This window comes from Hesperophylax consimilis, chromosome 9 (assembly GCF_061612785.1).
Source record: "Hesperophylax consimilis isolate HC1 chromosome 9, BYU_Hcon_1.0, whole genome shotgun sequence".
Taxonomy (NCBI): Eukaryota; Metazoa; Arthropoda; class Insecta; order Trichoptera; family Limnephilidae; genus Hesperophylax; species Hesperophylax consimilis.
The window spans coordinates 37043450-37063381 of NC_142844.1; the positions used below are offsets into that span (position 1 = coordinate 37043450).

At 34.0% G+C, this 19932-nt stretch overlaps 1 protein-coding gene across 1 annotated transcript; it reads left to right on the forward strand.

Annotated features, from left to right (window-relative positions):
• The first annotated feature begins 6318 nt into the window (after positions 1-6318).
• LOC149421303 (juvenile hormone esterase-like) lies at positions 6319-9621 on the forward strand. The gene is made up of 3 exons (XM_089635489.1): positions 6319-6459; positions 8041-9347; positions 9462-9621. Exons 1-3 carry the CDS (start codon positions 6319-6321, stop codon positions 9619-9621), a joined length of 1608 nt encoding a protein of 535 aa, XP_089491615.1.
• The last annotated feature ends 10311 nt before the right edge of the window (positions 9622-19932 follow it).

Here is a 19932-nt window from a genome sequence, read left to right on the forward strand (position 1 = left end):
TTTGCCGCCGAAACGACATATTCCTGAATATGGCGGCGTTGACATCACGCCTGGCAATGTTGGTGACATCTGTCTTACCAGCAATCTTAACAACCATTTCAGAAGGTGGGGGTCTTAGATCTTTTGTAAAATCAATTATTAAGAATGAAAACATTGAAGTTACACATGTTTAGTACAATCATCGACCTATAAAGCCCTGGACAGAGCTTAGTGCGATTTTGTATGTGTGGCATTGAAGCCAAATCTAGGTTGAAGAAAAATTGCCTGTCAGCCATCTCGTATGACTAATTTGTATGTATAAGTAATGCATAATGAACTATTATTATTTTATTTCTGTGTTATTAATACAGTTATATCGGCTTATGAGTATTTGATGACACAATGGAGTGTAAACATCATTAAAAAATTAAGCAGATTGTGGAATATCCATTCATCTCCCCCCTCACACATTGTTACATTGCTCTGTTCAGAACTGTTTAGGTCAATGAGTACAGTTATCAGAATCTGAAAAATAATCATTTAAGGCGATGCACTAAATCGTCTAATATTTTAAATCGAGCCGCTATCAATAACACCCCTTACGAAGATCGCGATAAGGTTTAAATTCCCGTTTAACAAGATCCGCCTGTTTTGATTTATGCAAGAAAAAAACATGGCCAAAAAGTGCCTTTTATTTTATTTTGTGGATGTTCAGGCATATTTTTTTTTCCGATCATTTTATAAATAACTTAATTTGCAACATTATAAAATAAAATCATAACCGAAAATAGGTTCGTAAGTAGGAGATTTTGAACTTTAAAGCAGTTTTCATAGGCCTTATACATTATTTTGTTCTGGGCTTATAAAAAGACTTATCTAATAAATACTCGATTATTTCAGAGGCCAGGATGTATTCTACTCGCCGTATTTAATTAAAGCATCTGAAAAATTTTTAGGCGACCAAATTTTCAAACCAACAACACATGATTTTGCATTACTACGTATTGCATCGCCTTAATCTTTATTTGTGAATATAACCTAAAAATAATCCAAGTTTAATTTTAAATTTTTTGGTGCATTGATATTAAGTACGTTTCTTTTCCTACATTATTCTTCTGTTACACGGTTTAGGGAAACTACATACTTACATCAAAGTAAATTTCTTTACAACTTTCCTCAAACCTTTCCCTGCAATATTAATAATATTTTCATATTATTATCCTCTCCTCTCCCCGCACAGCGCACAGGGTACCCTAATAATATATTCGTGCTGCCTACAACAGTAGGTAGGTACATGCACTGGACATAATATCGTATCCATCACTTGAGTGGGTGACAGCTGCCGCAGGACGCGTGCCCACTTACTTGTTTATTTGTATCATCATCAATAATAAACATGATGACGTTACGCTCACTATCTCCGGTGAGGGAGGTTCAGATTTCACTGTATTTTACAAAATATATTTAAATCCTAAAGAATGTGACATTTTGCAACGTAACTTAGAAGAACTGTCAAAATACAGGTTCCGCATTACATTTGATTCCCTATAAAGACTATTCTTAAAAGCAGATTAAAGATCTTTTAAAATTTTTATGTTACAAATCGTCTAATGCAATTAAAATGTTAAAATTTTGAATGCAAACAAAGATTTATTTATTTATACGCCTATTGGGCTTTTACATACATAGTTCATAAAAAAATAATATTCTGAAGATTGTAAGTTCACAATAGTAACAGTAGGTAATAATACATATAACAACAAACAAATCCATTTGACATATTATAACAGCAAGTAAATAGTAAATGCATAAAATAATTATTTGTAGGTATAAACCTGTTGTACAAAAGTAAGAATATGCCTACTCTTAAGGTATACAAACGTAAATTAGTTAAAAAGAAATGTAGCAGTAACATGATATCATACGACACATATTGTATGAGGCCTTTGAGAATTATTTATTTTTTCTTTAACTCGGGTTAATCGCGGTACGTACCTACTTATCTAAAAATGTTCCCATTTGCGGTTACATTGTCACATTGTAATTAAAAATGAGATAACATATATTTCACGAGACCGTGTCAGTCTGCGAGATATATCTCCCAAAGAGACACCACTGTTGTTTGTTTTCTGTGAAGAAAATCTCCCAAAATTATCCAAGGTGTTAAATTATTTATTATTATAACGCCGACGAAACTTAATAATTTTTGTGGTGTATTTCTGTGTCTATGAATAACTCTGGTGCAATGAATAATAGATTCGATAATAGGTGTTAAATAAAAAAATGTTGTTTTTTATTTATGATATTTTTCCCAGGAGGCCTGACAGTTATATTTACAATATCGGATCGATAAACGTAACTACCGATGATTTTATTCTGATTTCCCGAGCACGGTCGCACTGTTGATATCCAGACCAATCAATCACTCAGAATTCGATATACACTGGCAATACTGGCGCATCTCTCTATGAATTGACTATGTCGAATTGAAATATTAACTTTAATTTACATTAATCTTGTATGTTATCTGCCTGTACAGAATATAAATAAATAATAATATATGTACTTTCTAACGCAGCATCCGCTCGTATTTTCTTAGTTATATAGTTTTCTATTAGTGATCGAAGAACCGGTGGATGTAATTTATTAGCCATAAATTTGTCTAGTCTGGAGTTAATTGTAGAAATATTTGATATATTTGTAGAGCGCCTTTGGGACGATTTTCACGAAAGCGGCGCTATACAAATCATCCAAATATTATTATTAAGCAATATTCATTAGCCTGAAACACCTACATAATTTGATAAAATCTTCCGAAAAAATACATGCCGCCTATGGGAAATTGAACCCGCAGTGTTTCAGAATAATAATTATTGCTTTAAAATAATAAAGAATATTACAGAATTTTTATTCTGAATTTTCGGCACTAGTGCCATTTGCATTTATGATAGTAATTGATAGTAGTAGTACAATATAGAAAGACGATAAAAATAAGATTATACAAGTAAACTATACAAAATAAAAGAATAAAATACATTAGTAAAATAAAGAATGTTAATGAAAGACATGAAAAGAAACAAAAAACCTCTTCTCTCTGACCTCGTTAAAATATGCACAACTAAAATGTGTGATTATTACAACTTTATATTCGATGATGGCATATTAAAAACATCAGCTAACATAGCATAAGAGTTACCGGCGGTGTGTAATCTATTTATGACAGAATTGTAGTCTAGAATAATACATATTTGGTCTAATGGTAGGAACATAAAAGTGAATCAACATTTTTATATCAGGACTATCCAACTGATGAATTTACAATTTTATATAAAAATAAAAAATCAACACTATTTCTTAATTAATGCTACATACCTGCACGCTAAATAGTTGCGTTGGAAAATATGCTATTCGTTTAAAAGTAGTCGATCATTTATTTAGTGTTTTACGAAGAAATTATTCATTAACAATATGATTATAACATCACAAGAATAGAATAAAAAACAGAAATGACTGGGAAAGACATGAACATAACATGCAAGCAATCACAAGACTGCAATGTACATAAATAAAGCTGATCATGTCGAGTCAAAGTCAGAAAAGGTTTCGATATGGTCCAAGAATTGAGTTTAATAAATAGAAAGTAAATCGTAATGAGTGACAAAAATCATATAGACTTAGTTACGCGAACAATTAAATGCTTTGACTGGAGTTCAAGTCTCAATAGAGAATGTTATTCATAAAGAGTAGAGTGTTGATCGAAGAGTGCATTAAGTTTTAGAAATAAAGGATAGTTATCATCACGCAGGCATGTAAATAATTTACCTGCATAAGTGAGCAAACTTTCACGGCTTTACGCTAGAATTTTTGTTTTATCGGTATTACATATTGCGTAAAAAATTATTTCACTAAATTGGGTTCATGACAAAATATTACATAGTTGTACTGACTGAAGCATAATTTAGAAATTACTGTCCGACGTTATCAGTTTAAATTATCGCGAAAACTGACAGCGAGTCCTTTCCTTTTGCAAAATTTTTCATGGTTAAGGTATCGTTAGTAATCGCTTGCTACACATTGACTATGAAGTCATTCATAAGTTCATTAATAATTCCATGAATAAAGCTAATGCAACTGTTGCCTCCAAGCAACAATGGTCTCTAGCTAACGGCGTCCCTAAAATCCTTTTGGCAGGATCGCAGTCATGTGTATATTTGCTTTATTTTGAACGCTAAAATGTTCTTTATTCTTCTGGTGCCCTCACCTATCATAGATTGACTACCATCAGGGCAATCTTCACCCTGTAAATTCTAGCACGAATCAACTCACCTTGTAGAGTGTTATTTCCATTAAAGTCCAAAAAATCGTATTTGTCACCCATTTTTTATATATAAAACTACTTGCATAAATAAAATAATAATAATTTATTAAGATGAAAATTTTTGTTACGGTTTGCCAAGATTCACCCCATCACCCCAGTTTATTCACCAAATCTTAATCTTAATAAGATAAGAAAATTCAGCCTATGTTTGATTTCGCAAAACTCGAAAAGTAGTCCACCGATATCGCTGAAAATTTCAACGTTTCTTTTTATTAATGTCATAAGTGTTTAGTGAGTGGTTTGAATACTCAATACGGAGTCGAATTAAAATCGATGTAATATAGTTTTTTTAATAGAAACATTGTGGTAGACAATAGTGAATGGCGGAAGAAGTCTGAGACGCCTGAGAAAGATATTAGCAATAGCGAAGCATTTCGGGGTCCACTAGTATTTTATTCCCATTTCCTTATGCCGCAAAAAATACACTAAATGCACGTAATGTCGATTAATCTTATGAAATTTAACCTTTTCTATGCGTCACAAATTTGTATCACTTCGTTCACACGCGGGGCTATTTATCATCAATCTAATTTATGACTTTAAACAATAATCACGCATGGATTTTAAAATTTGTTTTAAAAAATACGTCGCTTATGTCTTGAATTATCTTTTCAAGTATAAATAAACAATCCGAACATCAATGGGACTTGATAAAAATTCGAAGTATATATTCATAATGTATCTGATACGGTATACCCGGGCGGCCATGTTAATATTTCAAGGATAACGATACACATGCATAAACATACCGGAGTAGAGCTCTTCAACTGTGGTGCGATGTCGCGTTTGACTGGATACATGAAATATTGACACACTTAAAAAGGTTCATATAATAAAAAATAACTACACTTAAATTTACAAAAATAATGAAATAATTTTTCTGTTATTATATCACCGTAAATATGTATCACTTAATATATTTTTTTATCGTGATAAATTTTGAAACAGTTCTCAACGCATAACGGCAGAATCATGGCTTTCATGTATTTCAGCAGCTTCGCAATTATTATCGACGTCACTGTCACTTATTTCAAAATCTGAATCTATTTCTAAAGTAGCACCAAATATTTCTTCGTCATTAAGACCACGACCCGACATTTTGTATTTTGGCAATAAAAATACTTTCAAAAATTGATAAAAAGTCAAAATTGTACAACTTTACACTTGATTTTTCACTAAAAAAAAGTTTTAACCACGTATCTTTATTTGAAAATAATCTAACACTGACGAAATTTTATATTTCTTCAATAGTTTGAATGAATGTATGTAACTGAACTTATTTTAAAATATGATAAATCAGATGAATGTACACTGTAATTAAAATAGTTCATATCCACGAAAAAGCAAACAATAATTCGATAAAACAATGTAATATACACGGCGAGCGTCTCTGTTTGAGAATCTTATAAAATGCGCCTGCGCAATAACGTGTGTAAAGACGCGGGAAGAATTCAAACTGATTCATTTTTCGCTCTGAGTTGGAAGATCCCTTCAAATCTTTGTATCGATGATTAGGATACGTATTATGGATAAATATCGTAAGATGTCAGTAGTGTAAAGATGTGAGATTTTTTAGGAGTATAAGTTTTACCGTGCTCAAGCATGTTTCATACCCATAACGCCGAAGAAACTTTGCGTCGCACAGATGTGCCACCCGCGTACAGGGCATGTACAGTGCGTCGCAGGCGTGCGTCTCCCGCAGGGATAGGGTTAACAATTCTCAATGGAACTTACTTGCGAGCACGACTCTTTGAAACACTCGACAAAATTTTAATATAAGAAGGATCATCCGTTCAATATAAATTATGACTATACAAGACAGCTAAGGTTGTTAGGAGGATAAAGTATATTGCTATGTTGATAACGTTCCTAGGTTCGTTCAGTATAAAACTATCGGGCGGCGGTAATGGTTTTACGTTGCATTAGTTTGACTGTACAGAAAAAGTGGTAGAGATTAAAAAATGGCAAACAATTTATGTGTAAAAGTTGATCAAGGAATTCTTCAGGGAGCGGAGGGTACCACCATAGTCAGCAAAGCAAAGTATTACAAGTTCCTTGGAATTCCTTACGCTGAACCTCCTCTAGGAAACCTTCGATTTAAGGTAATTATTATCTCTCTTTTAACTTACACACTCACGTCCGAACTGCCGAGTCAATCTCTTTAACGATATTCAAATTTTGATTAACAGCAATAACTTTGTCAGACACTTGCAGATTGGCAAAAGTACCACAATCCCAGGGACAAAAACAGATAAATCAGCTTCAACAAGTCTTATGCTCCAGCAACGTGCCTATTTCAATTTCACTTGGGAAAGAAAAAGAAATCCAAACTGAAAACTAGCCACGGCTCTATCTGGAAACTCTCCAAAGCTCTTAAAAACGAAGCCAACCCAAACCCCCCGATTCAAGTCGAATATGGCCTTTTCTATGACCACCAAGATAAAGTTGTCATTTGCCGGCAGTTTCAAAAATCCAATTCAGTCCCAATTTCCAAAACGCCGATCCGCCCAACTGCCAAGTTCACCATATTTTAGAGATAATATCCAAAATGGAAGTGCTCTCCATTACCACATACGAAGCCCTCCCCCAAAAAAGGGTTCTAACCATTGTTAAATGAATTAATTCTGCTTACACAATGCGCTACTTTCCAAAACTCCGGAAACAGGCACGCGTCATACTAATCCCACAACCCGGTAGAGACACAAAATTTCGTTCAAATCGCCGTCCCATAAGTATTCTCTATAACGTGGTTGAGATCTTCGAAAAATACTTCACACAAAGCTTACGACCCACGTTGAATAAGTCTCAACTCTCTCCGAGCAACATGGCTTCAGATATTCAGTGACATCGCAAAATCCTTCGATAAAGTCTGATGTGAACGTGTGACGTGTGAAACGTGTGAACGTGTGAACTCCATGAAACTCCGTGAAACCGGCATAGAATTACAACTTCTCTACATTCATTCGCTGCCGTAGGTACTTTCCAAGTTTGAATCAATGACGCACTTTCTTCCACTAGATTTATGACTTGCGGATATTCCATAGGGTTCCTTGCTATCTCCAACTCTGTTCAACATCTATACACGTATTACACACTATATTCCTTCGACCAAAAATCCCACAAGGCTCTCTACGAAAACGAGACAACCGCTTTGGTACAAGATAACGGACTCGCGGCACTCCATTGGGTCATGTCAAAATGTTTGCCAAAATTATACCACGGCAAAAACGTTCCAAGTACTCTCAATCGACAACTATGATGGACGCACACAAATAAACGAAACGCTACCAAAAGCGAGATGAACATTGATGATGAGTATTCCTCAAGGTCTACAATGATTCGCCACAAACATTTTGAAATTATACATAAAAAAAGATACAGTAGCAATAGCCCGCTCACCAGGTAGAAAAGATTATCTCATCATGTATGTATGCATTTCTACCCAATGTTGATACAGGAAGAGGGAGAAATGTTCCCCAGAACTACACATGTTTACAATACGATCCACAGTTCTAAACACATAAACGAATCACAATGAATCAAGCCTATGTGATGTAGATTCAACATTTTCCTATTTGTTGCACTAGCTTCCTCATACCGTGAATATATTAGGCAATATGAATCATGACTATGTTCAAAAAGTGTGGAAATTTTTTACTTCCCTATTATACGTTTTATTGCAGCCTCCCGTACCAGTTAAACCATGGAGCGGTATCAAAGATGCAACGAAACACGGAAACGAGTGTTCTCAATTCCGAATCCTCACCATGAATTATATGGGTGGGGAGGATTGTCTTTTTCTGAACGTCTACACGCCTTCACTACCCAACCAGTGCTATGTGCCAGTGGACCCGATGCCTGTGATGGTGTACATCCACGGTGGAGGTTTCCTTAATGGATCTGGAAACTCCGATATGTTTTCACCCGACTTCCTAGTTGAGCGAGGTACAATTCTTGTATCAATAAACTATCGATTGTCAGCTTTGGGATTTCTATGTCTCGACATACCAGAAGCTCCGGGAAATGCTGGACTGAGGGATCAAAACCTTGCTTTGAAATGGATAAAGCAAAACATCAAGTTTTTTGGGGGCAATCCAGAGAATGTAACTGTATTTTCATTAAGTGCTGGAGCTGCGAGTCTGGAGTATCACATGTTGTCGTCGATGTCTAAAGGTCTATTCCATAAAGCCATTCTGCAATCGGGATCTGCACTCTGCCCTTGGGCAATGTGTAAGAATCCTTTAGACGTTGCCGGGCGATTGGTCAAGAAGCTTGGTGGTACATCCACAGAAAGCAAAGATATGCTAGACTTTCTTATGAAAGTCGATGTAAAAGAAATGCTAGAGGCTTCGATGACTTTGAAAAATGCTGATGACTTTCAAGCTGCAAAGATTTTTCTGTTCGTCCCAGTAGTTGAGAAAACGTTTGAAAATGTTGAACCATTTATGAATCGAGAACCTCTTGAACTTATGAGATCTGGTCAGTTCATGAAAATTCCTTTACTATGTGGATTTGCAGAGAAAGAAGGAATTATTTTCAAGTTAGGATACGACGCTCCCGGATTCCAACGAAACCTTACCAATCTTAGATTTAGAAGATTTATAAACTTCTTTCCAAAAGAATATATTATTGAAGACGAAGAGAAAACAGATGATAAATTAAGAGAACTTTACAAACTAACTCATGAAAACAAGAAGCCGGATGATCCGGTAAACGATTTCCTTTCGGATTTGATTACACTTGGGCCGATGTTCTACGCTTTGCAATTGAAGTTGCCCTATGTACAGCCATTTGTATACATGTTTTCTTATGACGGTAATCTGAATGCCATGAAAAGGAATTTCCGTTGCAAAGAAAAGGGGGCGTGCCACGGTGACGATGCTTTTTACTTGTGTACGTCTAGCTTGGTGAGTGAAGGAATAACTACTTCCAAGGATCTCTTGGTGAGAAATCGCATGGTCAAGATGTGGACAGATTTTGCCAAATTTGGGTAAGTTACTAAGAAGTAAGTTTCTAATTGATGGATGTTTGCAGAAATTATTTTAGTGGATCGAGATACCTAAATAATAATTCTCCCTAATTGCTATATAAATTATGCTTCCAGAAATCCCACTCCTGAAATATCTGATTTGATTAAAATTAAATGGCCTCCTGCGACTGAAGAAACAATACATATTCTTGATATTGGCGAGGAGTTGAGGCTGACGACTGATCTGTGGCCTGAAAGGATAAATTACTGGTTAGAAATCTTCAAAAACCAATGAAAGGATTTTAATATATTCTGATGTCTTTTGTGTTATTATTATTATGGATTTAAGTATAATTATTTTCGTTGTCGAAATACTTGACCTAGGCAGCATTGATCTGAAACGCGAATCTTTGAGGTGTATTAATTTTAGACTAGGAATTCCTTCAGAATCGATAGATTACAATTTTTTTAGTACAGTAGTTGAAATTACTGAAGTTAAAATGACGGAATTGTTTTCATGTAAAATTGTAACAGTTAGTAGAGTGGCCCTGACATATTAATAATGTTGGTCCACTTTCATGTTCCTACTAATAGATCAAGGTTTCCCGGAGTTATTGTGACAATTATACAACGGTTAACTTTTTGTATTGTGACTTTTAGTAACTATCATATGCCGTCAAAATACATAATCAATTTCCCTTCGTGATTTTGAACCACCCAAATGTCCAACACTTAAAACTAAAGTTTCCATGTAGGGATTAGTATTTTATATTATTTTAAAGTTAGGTACATTTAGGGGATGTTTATATAGATAAGTTTATAAGTTAATTAATGTTAGTAACCACTGTATTATTGACACAGAAATAATTTTTTTAATTAAATGTTTTTTTGATCAAATATTAAAATTATTATTTTCACGTATATCAACACCTGTTTGAATGTGGTGATACTGCCTGAAACAATTGGGTCTATAATTGGAGAATGCAGTGAAACTGAAGATAATGGGGAGGGGAGAAGATTGGTGAGAAAAAAGTACTTTGCTATTCAGATCTGGTCAATAAATACGACTAGATCCACGATCGAATGGAAACTCGACTCTTCGGAAAATCGACAATAAAACCATTTAAAATTATTGTATCAAAATATTCAATATATATATATATGATGCGTAGAATTACAATTTCTATTGAATTAACATTCGAACGATATACTGTGGATGTAGAAGATGTAAGAGCTATGCTCTAATGCCGACCCATCCCGGTGGTTGCTTCCTGATGAATGAGACAATGAGAGAAGATCATCTGACTCATGTCCCTTACTCCTCTTACCTCCCCCCACCTATCCACTACCATTCCCCTCCTGGAGGTCAGATAGACCTCTTCAAGCAAGATTGACCTCTCGTCCGGTGTCACGGACCCTGACTCCGGGAGATGCTGCTCTCATCTCATAATACGCAATCATATTACGCGTCCTATTTTTTACGTGTCAGCCTGTCGAGTAACTAGTAGCATTACTATTTACTGGTTGTGTTTTTTTATGGAATATTATTTAATAACTTACAGGTTAATGAATCATTTCACCAAAGAATTTTGATAACTTCAGTATTGGAAGTGCTGAGTTGACAAACTCCCAAGGAAAGCGAATTAAAGTTTGATAGGTTCCTTCCTACTGTAATAGGAATCTGCTGATTTTTTAAAAGGCGCTTGTGTGTTTCCCAACAACGCATTGAATATGTGCTGAAGGGATCAATGAGGCTAGTTCCTCGGAAAAGCCGCTAGAATAAGGACAGCATTTTCTCACCTGGCGCTTGTGCTCTAAAAATAGGATAATCTTTCAAGCATACCGCCCGTTTCTCCACAAAAAGTCAAGAGTGTTTTTCAAGTATTTCGGAGCTCCAGGCTAGATTGTCACACCAAGTTGCCAAATTCAAAATAATGCGATTTGTCAGAACAGACATTTGTCAGACAGGGTCAGACAGAAGTTGTGTACTCTTAAAGTACTCTCGGGCCCTGGTACAGTACACCCTTCCTCTGAGAGTCTAACAATACTCTTACTTACGATGATTCCAGCCAGCTTCATATTATGCCGTAATATAACTGTAATGTATTATTATTCTTGTCTTATCTTATTTAATACTTTATCAAATTGATAAAAGCATTTCCTGTCACTTTTCTAGCGCTTATATCCAATGTACCACCATTTAAGTAGAAGATTGTAGATTATCGTTGCAGCTTGCTTGCAACAGTTTAAATTATTGGCAGCGACGGAAGAAGCAATGTCTTTTAATTGCTAGTAGCCGTCAATGGTAGCACGCTTTGTTTCTTCAATGAATTATGGTCAATAAGTAACTAAATACCTACTTACTACTTACAACAGCAGATGAATGAATCCTACCTTACACAGTGGAGGAATTCGTAAAAATCTTATTTCGCATTGTGATTTTTTGCTTAGATTTGATACCTGTGATATTTTTGTCTATGGTTCTGTAACTAGACTCTTAGAGAAAATCATATATGTTATTGGTAATAATTCTTGCCACAAAACCGATAAAAGAAGTTCTCTTTCCCAACCTTGAATGTTGTCAGGCTGAAGGCACAATACACCACCAAAACTAATCAATAAACTCGAAAATACAATCACCGAAGCGAACATAAACTGATTGATAACCAAACATATGGGAAATCGCAATTAATATACCTCAATAAAAAGTAAAGGAAGCAACATAGAATACAATTTTACGGAATACCCCAAGGTACCGTGCTTTGTCCAATCCTATTCCTTTCATACCAACGTGTGATATGTGTCGCCTCCAAATATATTTGAAGATAGAAAGTTTTGCCGATGACACTGTGTTATTCTTGAGGGCCAATGACTAGAACATACTAAGCAAAAAAGCAAAACTTGGTCTAAATATTTTTTATTTATTATTCATTAACGCCCTATCGGGCTTTTATAGAGGAAAATGACAATTTATCTAGGTAAGTGTAACATAATACATGGATAGTAGCATAACTATATACAAAAAAAATAATCAAATGCTAATACTAAGATTAACATCAAATAGAAATAATAGCACCTGATATTGTAAATAAAGCAAATTTTCTAATATAAAGTAAGTATGTACATTGTACATTCGAATATATGAATACAATTACTAAAAACAGGGAAAATAATTTAATCATAAGGTATTTAAAAAATAAATATATATTATATTTATGTATTTTTTAAAATTATTTTTTTAATGTTCACAACAGACATTTTAGGGGCCCCACCTCTTTCCCTACGACGGTATAAGGAAACTGATTTGTTTACCTCCTTCGTCGGACACGTATATTCTCATATTTTTTGATAAAAAGAACCCACATTTAACTATTATAAAATGCTCTTGACCCTCCAGTATCCCTGTAAACAGTGTTCACAACAGACATAGGGTTAAGAGAAAAATTGCTAAGAAACATCAAAGAATAAATACCAATCGTCCAATAAAGGTGTTCAAACATAAAAGAATAACAGCCATACTAATAGACGTTTCTTATTAATTTTACACAACTGATAAACAACCACTTACCTTACATGAATGGTTGTTTAACAGTTGTATAAAATTAAAAACATGTTTATTAATAAGGCTAAAACAATAGTAAGTGTGTAAAACAACAGCAAAAAAACAAGAGAAAATAAAGTTTGACTCAAGTTAAAACAAGAGATTTAAGAAATTTCGTAAAGTTCTGGTGGCTGTCGCTAAATATGTTCGGAATCTTGCCACTGCAGTGGATTTTAGGTTGGGACAGTGATGGTTCTTTTGAAAGGAGTATGGAAAGTTTCGTGGTTTCTTGGTAGACGGTGATTGATATTTATTTTGATTGTGGCTAAAAAGGAAGATTCTAACATGGTGATTTATACTTTTTAAAGGTTTTGAGGCCATTATCAAACTGTGAGCACAGTTTGATAATGGCCTCAAAATCCGAAACAGCTGTCACATTAAAAACTGTAAAAATAACAGAAATACTTGCAGAACTTAATAATTATTATAAAATTATTAAATTAGATTTATTTTAAATTTATTTAAAAAATTAAATGGAGTTCTACGAATTAAACACCAAAATATTAATAAAATATTGTAGGATTTACTTATAGTTCTAAATGGTAATGCCTGAGTTATGTACATATGTTTATTAATGATAGATGCAGGAACACAATATCTGTACAAATAAACATTCTTTCGAAATGATATGGACGTGAATGAAGTATTCTAACGCTGTCACATCCCGGCGGCTGCTTCCTGATGAATGAGAAGATGAGAGCAGAGCAACTGACTCATGTCCCTTCCTCCTCTAAGCGACGGAAGAAGCAATGTCTTTTAATTGCCAGCAGCCGTCAATGGCAGCACGCTTTGTTTCTTCAATGAATTGTCGTAAATAAGTAACTAGGTACCTATTCGCTACTTACAACAGCAGATGAATCTTACGATAAACAGTGGAAGAAATTGGAAAATCTTATTTCGCATTGAGATTTTTACTTTAATTTGATACCTGTGCTATTTTTGTCTGTGATTCTGTAAACTCTTACATAAAATCATTTACTTTTATTGGTAATCGATCGGTAATGATGTTTTTCGCTCTTTCTTATTTGCTTTCTTCACATTGTATGTTGTCAGGCTGAAGGCACAATACACTACCAAAACAGGAACTGTTACGGAGTACCCCAAGGAAGCGTGCTTGGTCCAATCCCATTCTTTATTTACGTTAATGTTCTGTGTAATCTTCAAATTCATGCGGAAATCAAATTTTTTGCCGATGACACTATGTTACTCTTTAATTTTGGACTAAATATGATTAGAAATGGCTTCAATCAAGCCTATTATTTTCTATTGGTAATTGATTGATAACGATGATTTTTGCCACAAAATCAATAAAAGTTGTTTGATTTCCTTACCTTGGATATCGTCAGGCAGAATGAGGGGAAGGAGAAGAGAAAGTGGAAGGGAATAATCTGGTTGTGCAGCCATTTCCACCAACCAATTTGACGTTTCTGTTCTGAAAAGATAATTCACCAGGAGGAGGATTCCCTGTCTCCATCCATAGCCAACGATATGTCCTTAATATACCCACCCTCCTTATTTCAGCCTACGCAACTATCTCGCTTGTTCCACTCTATACCAAATCCAAAATGAGGGGGAAATGTAGGTACACTAAGGACATTTCCATATTCAAGGATAATGTGTAGGTTTTTAATTGTATATGGATTTACAATTTCTCTACATTCAACATAACATTTATGTTAAAAACTTCGACCGGTCGGGATTTGAACCAGCATTTTCTGAACCCAAGGCTAGTAAAAGTTTTATACGATCCATTTTTCGGATAGTTTCCGTACGTCGTCTTTTCATATGGTATCGGGATGAAAAAAGGATGTTTTCTATTTTGGTACATTAGAATAACAAATATATTGTTACTCTACGTTTGATTGTGGAAGTTATTAGATATTCTATCTTCTCTCATTGGATATATAACTTATTTATTTCGTTTTATTCTTAACATATTAACATGTGTTTATTACTGATTGTGAACTATTACTTTTCGGTAATGTGAGTGTCGATTGTATTTTTGTTGATTAGTTGATGGCAACGGTAATGGCAAGTGAAATATGCTTTTTATGTATATCGTTAGGTATATTCAAGGAGTTGCCTTTTTCGACGATTGAGTATCGTAATTTATATACTTAATTTCCACAATAACCACTGGTTGATACCGTATTTTACTAACTCTCCAGTAGTTCTCAATGATCAGTGACCAGAGTTCAGATCACACATCCTCTGGATTTGAAGACGTCACTTGAACTTGGCACTTGGCTCCGGGGTTAAGTGTACCACTGACAGTTGCTCTAGCGGGGGATTAATTGCGACCACATGTCTGCTTCGCCACTGATTGTGTTGGCTAATTACTAATTACCCATAACATGAGCCTCGGGCCACCGGTTGCTGGGCACTTGCTGTGAGTACCTAGCAGTGTATCATATTTCATTGTTTGGGCTAACAGCTTTGCGAAACAAACTAAATCAATCTGACAAGTCAATTCATAATTACACATTATCATACGATTAACTGGTAATATATATACACAAGAAATAAGAATATACAGTATGATAAAGGTAAGCGTATCTGATTCGTTCAATTTTTTAAATCAAAATAGAATAGATTTTAAGAAACCCAAAATGGGAAACTATTGCCGAAAAGTGTTTCTATCGGTATATATTTTTAAGTTATTTAGTTTAAGCTTCATCATTAAACAATACAAGGTGTCCGGGGGTACAAGTGTGCTAACTACGGGAGTGAAAAAGATTATGGACTTCTTCGAAATTCCAAACTTTTTTTCCCACACAAAAATATTTTTCCAAAGAAGAATATTTATTTTTCCAATTCAATATAGTCAACTTTTTAACCTTAAATCTACAGTAAACGTTGGAATTCAAAAAAAACATTTACCTTTTTTATTGTTCTATAATGTTGAATTTAATGACCGAAGTTAGCACATTTTACCCCGACCCCTGTATAATATCGGTAGTGAGTAAAAATTCATTTCGTATCATATCTGTGGCGGTCCGTGATTTTTCAGTGAGCTAGAGAGGTAAGATTATAGAATATGACATTGATGATGTTGTTCTGGCTAAAAATAAAATTAAAATCTTCATATTTATTTTTAATTATTTTATATTCAGATACACACGGAGGAAACTTACTGATACGAAATACTGTAAATTTATTAAAAATCTGGTCAAATTAGTCATTTTCCTGTTAAAAATGGGACTGAGTTTTGTGAGGACGGCGGAACACGTGTTCATTCAAACCCTGAAATTGATACTGACACACTTATATTGTAACTCCACCATGGTTTCTATTAGGAAAAGAACACGTTTATTCTGAATGGCTAACATTTTATCAGGAAGTTTGCATGCTGTTTTAACATGATCATTTTTCTCCGTGCAACATCGTTAATGTCGTATTTTTCAATCTTACCACTCTAGCTCACTTAAAAACCACGGACCGCCACTGCTACATACATAATGTAGTTTTAACCATAACATTTTATTTCTAATCATGATTTTTAGAGACTTGAAAGTTGAAATTTGAAACTAAAATTTGTCTTTCCTTACTTTTTCCCCACCTGCGGAGGTTATTCATTCTTTTATACTAGGTATGTTACCTTGTTTGCCTCACCGTACTATGGTATGATGGTTTCACTGCCTACACCGCCTGGCTATAAATAATTAGCATAACAAAACAAATATGAGCCGCCGGACGTCATGTTGGCACAACGGTACCCCTCAATCATAATTTGTTATGATTAGATCCGTAAAGGAATAGTGCCGAAACTAGTTGCGGCTCTCCACTCCTTTTGAAGGTCCGGAGACGGTAAGAGATGCGACCCGACAGCCTGTCAAACCACGCTCTAATCCCACCAACACGTCTGCGTCCTCCGGGCTCGTGGCTTTTCGACTCTGCTAGTTCCACCTTCTTACAGCACAACCCAATGTCTCTGTCAGAGGTTGGAGCAGAGTTCCATAAACTTATTTTTAGTGACCGGCCGAAGTGTCAGCCAATTTTAAGGTTCACCTTCCAACAGCACAACACAATGTCTCTGTCAGAGGTTGGAACAGAGTTCCGTAAACTTATTATTAGTGACCAGCCGAAGTTTCAGCCAATTTTAAGTTTCACCTTTTAACAGCACAGCACAATGTCTCTGTCAGAGGTTGAAACTGAGTTCCATAAACTAATTTTTAGTGACCGGTCGAATTTTCGGTCAATTAACGAGTTTCGACCGCGCTTTCGGTTTGAGCCAATTTTTTTCCTAAACATCGGCTCAGTGGTAGTGATGTGTCGAATATTGTTGGGCTTTAAATTAATGTTTAAAGATTGTAATTTTAAAATATTATGTATTTTTGTCAAAGTTTATCTTTTAAATAATAATTTGTATTGCTATTGTCTCACATAGAGACAGACTATTTTTTTACTGTGGTTAGTAATTCTAAGTTCTTTCGTATTTTTGTAATTCCTTTAAAGTTGAAGTATCTATAGCGTACATTGACGAACTCTTATATAACAATGAAACAAAGGCACTAAAAGTTAACCAATTAACTCTTTTTGTGGTTGAGTTTAAAAAAATATGATAAAGCATGTTTTCAAAGATGTTTTTTTGCATAGGTGTGGCCATTTCTACCCTATCGGAGCAAGGAGTGTATGATTTCGTTTACAGTTCCAAGGTATTTTAGTATCTTGCTGAGGAACCCCCCACCCTATATTATATAGATATAGCCTACTTTGGGAAACGCTGGTTTGTGGAATAAAGTAATCACCGAAATCATCTCCGTAATAATAACTTGTTAGGCTTTAATACGCCCAGCGCAATTAATGAATATTTTTGCATATTTTGAGAGTACAAATAAAATAAAGAGTATTATTTGTTTATGCAGCTACAGGTTGGTAGAAATGACTTATCGTAATTAGCTGGGAATGTAAATACGGACAATGCTTTGATTAATGCCATTTGATAACAGTATCGTAGACCAGAATTTGAATAGTAAATTACTCATTTTAAAGTAAGCTAGGATAATTAACATAATGTATGATAAATATGCTACAATGTTTGACTTTGTGAGTCAAAAATGATATTATTATGTTGATATAGTTCCCTCTTTTCTAATTGAGGTTATAATTGTGAATAATAGGTTAGTATTGCTTAATTTCAAGGAACTCGTTGATTTAATTATAGAGCAATGACAGCACTACACGATTTTAAATTTGGTTAATAAAATATTCATGCATCAGTGTAATAATGGACACTGCGGGGCGAGCTTATTATAGGAAAATCATTTTTAAAAATCTAAAAAAAAAATCCTTTGAGAAAGCTTAGGACGGGTTGTTTCGGAGAATTTGAACAGTTCATCAAATTTCAACATTCATTTCCGGGTACTGTGAAAGTCGTATTCAAGTTCTGTTAGTATATCATCACAGGCTAGTTGCATGACAACACTGAAATAATAACAGAACTTGAAAAAATCTTTCACAGAACTGGGAAATTAACTTTGAAATTTGAAGAATTGTTCAAATTCCCCGAAACAACCCGTCCTTAGACAATCTCTTCAACTAAGATATACATAACTTATTAGAAGTTTTCATTTAATTTTTAAAATTTGTTTTATGTCAAAAACAATTGTACGTGTATTATTATTATTATTATTATTAACTAATACTATAGTTGAGTTGTCTAAATCATAATAATGTAGTTGAATTATCTAAAATATAATAATATCTTTGAGTTATCTATTCATAAATAATATTGTTGAAATATCTAAATCATAATAAAATAGTGGAATTAGCGAAATCATAAAAATATACTTGAATTATCTAAATCATAATAATATTGATGAAATATCTAAATTATAATAATAAAGTTGAGTTATCTAAATCATAATAAAATAGACGAATTAATGAAATCATAAAAATATAGTTGAATTATCTAAATCATAATAATGAAGTTGAAATATCTAACTAAAAAAATATAATTGAATTGTCTAAATCATAATAATGTTGTTGAATTATCAATAATAATAATAACATAGTTGAATTATCTAAATAAAAAGAATTTGGCATTCTCAGACTATAAAAATATTACCATTCCTTATTTCGGCTACTGGCATTATACCTAGCTCTTTAATTAAAAATTTAGGCGTATTAGATCTATCAAAAAAATTATATATAAAGATGCAAAAGTCGGTCATTTTGAATACATGTAGGATAACAAAAGATTTTTTAAATATTTATGTTGAGGGATCAGTAGGATTTATAGGCCCTGTTAGAAGTTCTACCGAGCCGAACCCTCTGATATGAAAATATCTGGAGTCGGTGAATTATTTTCCCATTTGATCTCTGGTGAGTTGACGTGTTGTTCTTGTATTGTTTTGTATTTATTTTGCTTATATAATGCACTTACATAATGTTGATTGACTAGATGATCATTTGTGGAAAAGTGAGTGGAAGGGTTAAGTTTTTCCTTTGGGGAAGATTTAACCCGGACAACTAAATCGGAAGTTAAAAAATAAATAAAAAATTTGAATTATCTAAATTCAATAAAATGTTATGGATTTTCGTTTTTAGCTTTTGATTTTAATTTTGTTTCCCACAAATCCGAACATTTTTACAGTTCGTAGTGACATGAAAATACCATTTATTTCAGTATGTCTTGTTCCATCTAAATAAAACGATTTTTTTCTGGTTTTAAGGGTGGTTACTATTTGAGAGAATTAGTATTATATTTCACAAATATAATGTATGACATTGACAGATTGAGCTAGGTACTTGGATAATTTGCATTGCAACTTTATTGCGACAAATATCTGAAATAACCTCGAGGGTAGTCTATAACTGCAGAGAGAGACTATGGCATCCCTAATTGGAATATGTGGTGAGGATTAAGGTATTAGGCAAGAGAGGGAGACGAGGAAGAGGAAGGTGGGGAAGTATGTGGCTATCTAAATCTGGTCACTGTTAAACACGGCTAAATCAATTTCAAGCAACATTTCAACTCTGGTTGTATTTCACCAGAATGATACT

Excerpts from the sequence above, each read along its gene's own strand:
- LOC149421303 (XM_089635489.1), top strand. The coding sequence starts at position 6,319 with ATGGCAAACAATTTATGTGTAAAAGTTGATCAAGGAATTCTTCAGGGA. Across the intron at positions 6,460-8,040 it reads TAGGAAACCTTCGATTTAAG|CCTCCCGTACCAGTTAAACC; the intron begins GTAATTATTATC and ends GTTTTATTGCAG. Across the intron at positions 9,348-9,461 it reads ACAGATTTTGCCAAATTTGG|AAATCCCACTCCTGAAATAT; the intron begins GTAAGTTACTAA and ends TTATGCTTCCAG.